The 9438-nt window shown below is 31.2% G+C and overlaps 1 protein-coding gene across 1 annotated transcript; it reads right to left on the bottom strand.

The window, feature by feature from the left end:
- Window positions 1-811: 811 nt before the first annotated feature.
- LOC106328052 (LEC14B protein-like) lies at window positions 812-3788 on the bottom strand. Its single transcript, XM_013766408.1, has 10 exons — window positions 3573-3788; window positions 2958-3446; window positions 2769-2888; window positions 2587-2664; window positions 2337-2513; window positions 2172-2249; window positions 1695-1873; window positions 1453-1611; window positions 1309-1369; window positions 812-1201 (listed from the first exon to the last, which is right to left on the bottom strand). Exons 2-10 carry the CDS (start codon window positions 3387-3389, stop codon window positions 1010-1012), a joined length of 1476 nt encoding a protein of 491 aa, XP_013621862.1. The 5' UTR covers window positions 3390-3446; window positions 3573-3788; the 3' UTR covers window positions 812-1009.
- Between the last annotated feature and the right edge of the window lie 5650 nt (window positions 3789-9438).

The following is a 9438-nucleotide window of genomic DNA, read 5'->3' as shown; positions in this document are numbered from 1 at the left end:
CTTTGTATTGTATTTTTATTATATATACTGACAACATTTTTTTATAATGGTTATTGAAAAATAGTTTAGTAAAAATCCATTTTTGAATTTATGTATTATTTTTTAATCAATTTTTGATATAAATCAAATTTAAATTATTATTTTGATTTGAAATATGTGTATAAATTTTAAATTTTGTTTTATGGTTAGTTTAGAAAAGAAAAAGTTTTAGGCAATTAGATTGATCCGTTTTCGTATATTTTAAATCTGAGCCAGATAGATAGTTTCTTATAATATGATGGACTTTTAATTTTTCTTAATAACATAAGCCCATTGTTTTTTTTCTTAATACTACTATCCTTGTTTTCAAACAAAATTAATTTTTTAAAAGACTACAATTCATGTTTCCAAATACTCCAATTTTTTTTAATAGTCTTATTCAAGTCTCCAAACACTCTAATTTTGTACTTGAGTTTTAATAAGATACTTAAATAGAGATTACCTAGGGGGTTTTAAAAGAGTTACTTCTTTTTTGGTACTAGTGAAATTTGAGAGACTAAAGTTTTCCTCCCACACAGAGCGGTAGCAAAATATAGTGGTAGGATAACTTAATGGTTATTTCATTAAAAATCCTAAAATATTATTATGGTAGGATAGTGGTAATTTTAAAAAATATAACATCAAAATTACATTTTATGAAATTTTAAATAAAAGAAAACAGACAATGATTTTTAAAAAGACCACCCCAAAATAATTTATTTTGAATCTTTGAAGTAATAGCTGAAAACCAATCCATGACAAAACTTACAATAAATTAGTACTGCATTGCATATCATTATAACAAAACTTCTTAAAAATGGTTGAGAAAAGAAAGGTACTTTTTTTAAACAACATACACCATAGCCTTTTTACTTTGAAAGCCTTATTTGATGATTCTCACTTGTGTTTATACCGTCAATCATCTTATTCTCTACATTTTACAGTATTAACTTACATAGACCCATATATGAGTATGTGTAAATGTAGTTGCTCAGTAGTATAAATGTCTCCTCCGAACCCTCTTCTTGCTCATGATTGGCGCCTCACCCCTCCCCGGGAATTCCCATTTAACAAGATCTCCGTCCCATGACGAGCTTATAAGCGTAGGGTAATTTGGATGCCAGTTACAGTCTCTTACAGGTGAACTATGGTGCTTTAGCACTGCCACTTTATCACCACTTACCTAAGAACAGATCAATTGATTCCAAGATTGGTCAAAAAGGATAAAATGCTACATTTTTATGTGATTGTGTTTCTTGAATGTGTTAATGAGGAGGATAAAGCCATTACCAAGTCGTATATGTAGACAGAACTGTCGTTGGATCCTGTGTATATGTACTTTTGGCCAGTACTGGAAAAAGAAAGAATCAGACATGTGTAAAGAAAGTTGTTCTATGTCAAGCTTGCAACATTAGGAAACTTGAGAAGACTGACCTATGTGATGGAGAGAAGTAGCAACGGATCAGAGTACGCAACACTGAGTGGCCTTTATACGTGGCCACTGACTGATCAAAAGGGTGCTTTAGATCTCTTGCCTCTGGAGGGTAATCCATCCATCTATAATCCCATTCATAGTTTCTGATAACGTCATGCCTGTTTAAGAAAATAGAAAAATACAACTTCCATTCTAATAATGAACAAGATGCAACCAAAATAATGTAGAAGATTGTTGTTACTTTGCAGGTGGGGTTGAGGACATTTTTCTAATATCCCATAACTTGATGGTCTGGTCTTTGCCATTAGATATGAAATAGCGACCATCTCCACGGCTATCGATAAATGTAACACCTTCGAGGTGTCCTACTAGAACACCAGCTGCCTTATCTCTCCCAATGAAACAACGCCTATCCCACACCTATTTGAACAAGATACTGTTACAACTTTGCTAATAAACACAAAATAAATGATGTTTTGGAACGTTTTTGATGTTTCAAAAAGCATGGTGTTTCGATATTTTATTATTAATTTCAGTTTTATTGAAATTGTGTGAACAAAGATGTTTTATAATTTTTTTATGATTGGTTGAATTAGTTTTGGTTTATATATTTAATGATACTTTTTAGGAAAATGTATGTTTTAATTCTTGTACCTTCATCCAAAACATCATATAATTTGAAATGAGCAAGTATCATACTTTCTGCAGAAAATTTTACCTTGCAGAGGTTATCATCACCTCCAGATAAAATCAGGTTTCCACTTTCATCGGCGAAACACACAGTATTTACATCAGACTGCAGCAATGGAGGAGTATATGCTATCAGTATTCAAATAGAAGCATGAATGTAGAGCTACAAAACCAAACAAGAAATGGTTTTTACCGTGTGTGCAACAGTCCGGAGTGAAACTTTATTAGCTTCAAGATCATAAACATAAATAGATTCATCACTGCTCCCAGCAACAAGTTCTCGTCCATCTGTTGAAAATTTAACAGAGAATATTCCAAAAGAGTACCCTCCATCTTCATCAGAAGAGAAGTCTAAACCATCATGTATCTCCTGCAAGAGACAAGGACCTCAAATTAATTAAGAAGCAGAGATCACATCTCATTCTAATATTATGGGTCCATACCGTAACATTTGCATGAGACTCGGTTGTACCAGACCCAACATCGACGATGTGAACCATAGGTGACATGCTTGCATACACCTGCCAATATCAAAAATGAGGCAAAAAAAATAGCACTTTAAAATTATATTTGAAACTGTCCTAATCAAACATGAACACAGTAGTTTAAGATACAACAATCTTACCAGGTTTCGCTGATCAGGGGACAGAGAAGTATCAGTAACAGTCCAACGCAAGCTTTTTGCAAGAATATCCTTTTGAACTTTCCAACCCTTCTCAACATTATAAATCCGGATATGGCTTCCCTGAAAGCAACATTTAAACCAAAGTCAAGGCCAAGCATGAAGACACAAGCCTAGAGATGAAGAAATTACCTGAAACCCAGCAATGAAGAGAGATCCATCAGTTGAAAACTGAGAGACATATGCTCGGCTGTTCATTTGATCTACAAGCCAAGGACCCTTAACAGGCAAATATCTGCTTAGCATATGGCAACAATCAGCTGCGGAGAATCTCCCTCCTCTTCCAGAGAAGTTACTTTCTCGACCAGCCAACATCCTCACAGTGGAAACAGGTAACTCATGTCTCCCAGGGACTACACGGCTATACCGTTGGTGAGGACTAGACTTCAACTTAGTGATCTGGTTGATCTCATCATGGTCTAAATGCTCACTTGATATGTGACTACCACTACTACTACTACTACCAACTCCAGAAAAGTCTTTTCCAGCATCGGGTTCAGTCTCAAGTCTACTCATTGCATAACCCATGTCATCAACATCAAACTCACTTGGTCCAAAAAACATTACAGCAGGTAACCACCATGGACATTCAGACAGTGGGCGAAACACTCTTGTTAAGAACTAAATCGAAAGATGCCAAAAATAACAAAAATAAATCAAACAAAACAATTAGTGATTACTGATTACGATACTAACAATCATCAATTTAACAATCAATCTACTGGAGAGAGAGATAGAGAGCAAAACCCTAGTTCAAAATCAATCAAAGTAGTCGTCTTTTACAGCATCAGGACCGTAATTGTTGCAGTATCGAAAGAACCAAGAGACAGAATCACTCAGAGTTGAGAACTTTTGAACAAAAACAAGGTAAGGTCAGATCTTTAGATGATTACGAAGGAGACGACTCGTAACAGTACGCAAAAGCTTTTCTCTTTTGCCGTTGGATATGTTTTTTTCGCTGACGTGTGTGTGGTTGAAGCGTTCAAAGCTGTGTTGCCACGTTTGACTTTGTTACACAACAAATGTCGTGGTCATTCCAAATCATGTATTAATAAGTGTACTAGATTAAGAAATAATAAATATATATTAAATAATTAAAATTAGTAACTATTACATATATAATTAAATTGGTGCGACCGTATAAATCAATTTTATTAATCCAAACATTTTTTAAAAACAAATTTGATAGGATATGTAATTAAATTTAAATGATATTAACATACACAGTATATTTTTAATATTAATGTCTATTTTATTTTTTTTATTTTTTTTAAAATGATGCTTTCTACTCGTATGTTTTTTTTATCATGTGTATTTTTAATAGCAAAAACTTTAAATTACTGATAATAAAATTTTTATTGTGGGATCAATAATTTTAGTAATTGATAATTTAAAAAAATTTATCAATGTTAGTTCAAAACTTTTATCAAAAAATTTATTCAAAGTAAATTTTGAAACTAAAATATTTATTTATTCAATATGGTATATAGTTTAATTTAGAATGATATATATACATATATATTTTAAATCTTAATGATTAATTAAATTAGACTTTTACTTCTATTTTTATAATATTGTTATTGTGTTTTTTTTAAATTATTTTAATAGTTTTAAATTAAACAAATTTGATAGAAGATACATTTTTTTTATCAGATCTTTATTATTCAAAATCATTAATTGTCATATATACTTTACCCACATTAGGTAATTCCATAATCTTTATTTAAAGAAATAATAAATGACATTAATAATGAATTTATGGTTAGTTTAATAAAAAGTTTATTATATAATTAGATGGACCAACCTATTTCTCTAGTAATTCTAAGAATCATCAAAAAGAAGTTGTAATGTTTCACAAATAATATATATGAGATATTATATATACATGATTAAGGCTTTGATTAAAAAAAAACATGATCAAGGCTTTGAATTTTTATTTTTGACTCAAAGCTTTTGAATTAAAACATAAACTATTACCGGATAAAACAAAAAGTCTTATAGTTTGAGAAAGTTAGCATGAAAGAAGCTTCATGAAAAATAAATCTATGAAGCAACAAAGATAGGTATTAGAAGAACCAACAAAGCAATAAAAGAGATATCTAGCGATAAGAACCACGACCACGTCGGCCATGTTTTCCTCTCTCGAGAACCGTCTTCCACTCAATGTCTTGGTATTTGATAGAAAGTTTTGTTTCTCTCCCGCCCCTTGTCAAACTAAGAGAGTTACTAAGCTTTGTCTCAATTTCATCCACAACTCATAGCACTGTGAATCGAGATGGACTCTCAAATCCACTAACTTTAGGTGATGTGATTAAGAGATCAACAACTAATGATCCTTGGACCTCATTGTAGATAATGTTTGATGGAGAAAACTCCATAGCTGGTGTTATAGTGGGAGTAGAATGAGAATCTACTAATATGGGTAAAGTGTTCAGTGAGTTAGGCGATGCAGCTTGATTCTTCTTTTGGACATGAGAAGAAGAAGAGATAGATGTGAACATTGTTACTGGTGTACCCTGGCAATCCATAGAAGCATTTGAAAGAGTCGAAGGAAGCTCGGGAACAGCCTCCAAAACAGGTTGCAAGCCAGCTTCTGAAGGAGAAAGCAAGAGGTTTTCATGAGCTTTTTGTTCTTTTTGAAGGAGAGCCAGTGGTGATGAGGCAGCATTATCACTTTGTTGTAGGATAAGATCAATATCCACAATAGAGATCACATCACTGGTATCTTCTGTGCAAGGTTGTATCCTACAAAGGCTTAGAAGATAGGAGACATCTCTTCGCTTTGTGGCCTAGGTTACCACATCTCTCACACGTAGATGGAATCCACGTGTATTCAACATTAACAAGGAATATGCTACCATGTTTATCATCAAGAGCAATAAGCTTTGAAAAATATCTATCCAGTTCCTTCTCAACTAACACCTTTGCTTCTCCCATATTGGTAGGAGAAAGTCGAAGCTTATGCGTTAGTATAGGTTCTCCAGGACCTGAGGCAACGCGACTGATTCCTAATTTTGAGTAGAAACAATCATGAATATTCTTCTAATTGACCCAAACCAGAAGCGTATAGATTTCATGAACTTTGAAAGATCCTTTCGGAGTCCACGACAATACAAAGAGTAAACAATCATCAATATGCCATATTCCTCGCTGAATAACCCATTGACGAGTAGGTTGGTGACGGATATGAAACATAAATGAAGAATCACCAAGCTTCTTGCAAGCAATTTTACAGCTTCTTCCCCAAATTCTATTAACCACAGCATGCACAAGACCACATGGAGGTAGAGAACACTTATGAAATTTTCCTACGGTATATTCATCCTTATTCTCAGGGCCAAGTCAAAGCACTTTAGAGGGGACATATACCTCAGGTGTACCATCAAGTATGTAAGTCAGAGTAGCTGCCCAGCAGAGATTCCGTGATTGCGAACCTAACCTTGCAGCCCATCAGAATCGGAGACTTCCATCAGCTTTTAATTAATTCTGGAGGAGGAAGTTTATCAATCAGAGGCTGGAGAGTGCGAGTCGGGTGCTTGCTCTTAGGTTGCTTGTTTAAAATCTTATCATTTAGCGATGGCCAGAGAGTTGATTTCTCACAAACGCAGCAGGATCATAGTCTCGAGGAGTACTCGATTCAGAAGGAGTGACAGGAGGTTTGAAGAAGAGTGGTTTTGCCCATGAACCCAAAAGAAGGAACAAATTTGGGTGAAGCTTGAGGAGCATTATCGGATTAGAGAGATGTTGTTTTGTTGACCTCAATATTCATTGTCTCCTGCAACTTAAAGGATTGAAGTAAAGCATTCGGGTCAGATGGTGCGACGTTGACGACAGACGTTGAAACCCTCACAACTCTGTTGCTGCAAGTTATGTACTAATAAGTGTATATAACAATTGTACCAATCTCAATTCGAGATGGCGTATGCTCATTACAGAATACCATTACCATCACATTACATTTAAAATATCAACCTACAAATACTACTAATATATTCAACTTCTTGTCAGTAGCACAAGCATACGATTAATCTAAATATTATTTGTGATTGTTTGTTTCTCCTTTAAGTGTTTTCAGAAAAAAAAAATACAATTTTGCAATTTTGGGAAAAAACCTGAGTTGTAACTATTTATTGTCTAAGACTTAGATTAAATGTTTTTTTGGATAACGATAGATTAATCATTTATGATTCTAGACATGTTCATCTTCATCCATCCATATGCACCATTATTGGATGGATTTATTTTAGGCTAAAATTTTAAAACCCATATGTATGAATCATCGGGATGATACTCGTTTTTAACATAAACGAAAATCAATTCTCATTTCTGTCGGACGGTCCATTGGATGGACAAACTAATATACTCTTACTTGTATGAGTTCAAATCTGATTGAAGATAATATGGATGAGGATGTAGGTTATTGGGTCTTAATTGAGCTTTTATGTTTACTTGTGCAAGAAGGATAACAAACAATCAAATACATGAAAAAAAATTGAGTTTAGATGATGCTTTTGGATGAGAAGTTTCACTCGCTGATTTAATACAGTTCGCTCTGAGGCCTTCCTTCTAGAACTCTGTAATATTTATCATAAGCATTTTTAATTAATATATAGGTTAAAAATAGACTATTCTTGTTTTCAACAATAAGTTTTACAAGTAAAGATTTAATATTTGGATTTTTGAAATTTTTTATAGATTGAAAGAAATATCTATGACCTTTTAGCAAATTCACTGTAATTAAATTTATAAATTTGTAAATTGAGTAGAGGTATACAAACATCTTAATTTCCAAAATAGGTTGTTACTATAGCAAATCACTATTTAAATTACAACAAAATTTAACTTGATGTAATCAAATAACTAATAATTTCTACTGTTATAAGAAATTAGTTATATTTTAATTAATAAAAAATACTTAAATTTTAAAATGAAAAATTTAAAAGCAAATAAAAAAGTATTTTTTGAACTTTAGTATAAAGTTTTTGACAAATCGAAAAGTAGTTTCGTGAAAAAAATATAAAAAGTTTAAATTTAAAAATGTATAATTTCAAATATACAAAATGATTATATTTATTAAATAATTATATATATATATATATCTATATAATACTAGTAACATTGTCTTTTAACTCTTTAATGAAACCTCATACTTTAAATATTTATAAAAATGTCCTTTTAACGAAGGTAAGCATGAATAGTGGTACAAAAATGAGGTAAAAGTAGAATTTCTGCAAATATTTTCATGAAAACTGTAAAACGATCTCTTATTAGATATTCTTTGATTTTAAGCATTATAAATATATTTTGATTCCAAAACTATGATTCAGTTGGTTTTTATTTTTTAGAAGCAATGTAATAATTATAGATATTTTAGAGAATTTTATTTTCGTTTATAAATCAAAAATATTTTTTTTTAATTTCTAATGATATTTTATGAGAATTAAAATTTAATTAATTAATTTTGGAAATAAATTTTAAAAAGATGCCCAAAATATTTTGTTAGATTGTTTTTTTAATGTTCATTTGTATTTCAAATAAAAAGATAAATATATTGGAAGATATTTTAATTAAATTATGTAAATTCTCATGGAGTTTTTTTTAAAGGTACAAATGAAAAAATCACACATAATAATTCAGGACTTCTATTTGAATAGTATAGTTGAGATAATAATTTTTAGACAAAATCATAATGGCAAAAAATTAATATTTCAAGAAAGAGTAGGGATAGATCAAAAAAGGATTTCGTTTTAATTGTACTGATTTAGTTTTTAATAATAGAGAATATTCTTAGAGACTGTGTGTGTTCAAAAATTAATATTTTATCAAGAATAGAAATAGTATTTATCAAAAGTATGTAAACATTTAACAATAACTCCCCAGGAAATAAAAATAAATACGTAAAATAGTTTCTTTGCATCAAATTCGATAAACAGTTATAATGGTGCATGTGATATATATATATATATATATGTTGTGGTGAGGTAGATGAGTTTGTCCAAAAAAAGAAAAAAATTGACATTGAAATGCTTTATGTAATCAATTGATTTGCTGAAGTAGAAATTTGTTGCTGGTGATGAACTGAGTAGTAGTTTGCCTGAAAAATATTGGATATTATTGTTCTATTGATAAAAAAAAATTTAGATCTGTATTATTTTTTGATGTGTTTAAAAAAATTATTTACCTTGGAAAAGTTTAGGAATTATGCTTATGATGATGACAACTTTAAATTTCCTATTCTTCTTGATTTGTAGGATGCTAAAGTCTGCTGCTTGCTTGTCGCACAGTATGAGTTTAACCATTGTCGACCTGAGATAGAGGTGTATGTATGAAGAGAATTATGATATCGTTTTTACCTATTGTGTTAGACTTACCTGTTCACCCGTAGACCAATCGTGGCATCAGTATTGATTTCTGGGTGGTACGGATTTCCTTTTTGTATTCTGATTTCTTAAGCCTATAATCTTTAGCGTTATTTTAAAATTTGTAACCACATTCTAAATTCGTATCAATATTATTTAAACTCTCTTTCATGGTACATGGGCATATTTCTATTTTTTTATTAATTAATTTAGTAAAACTTCATAATACTCCCTAAATAGGTGGAATAACCACT

The sequence above is a fragment of the Brassica oleracea genome, chromosome C3 (genome assembly GCF_000695525.1).
Source record: "Brassica oleracea var. oleracea cultivar TO1000 chromosome C3, BOL, whole genome shotgun sequence".
In the NCBI taxonomy this organism is placed as follows: Eukaryota; Viridiplantae; Streptophyta; class Magnoliopsida; order Brassicales; family Brassicaceae; genus Brassica; species Brassica oleracea.
Note: the sequence above shows the minus strand (reverse complement) of the source record. Positions and strands in the feature narration are given on the sequence as shown.

Bases quoted from the DNA above. Each gene is read 5' to 3' on its own strand.
- LOC106328052 (XM_013766408.1), bottom strand. From the start codon at position 3,389: ATGTTTTTTGGACCAAGTGAGTTTGATGTTGATGACATGGGTTATGCA. The intron at 1,370-1,452 runs GTCAGTCTTCTC...TTCTTTTTCCAG, and splicing joins TACTTCTCTCCATCACATAG to TACTGGCCAAAAGTACATAT. The intron at 1,202-1,308 runs GTAATGGCTTTA...ATCTGTTCTTAG, and splicing joins CTGTCTACATATACGACTTG to GTAAGTGGTGATAAAGTGGC.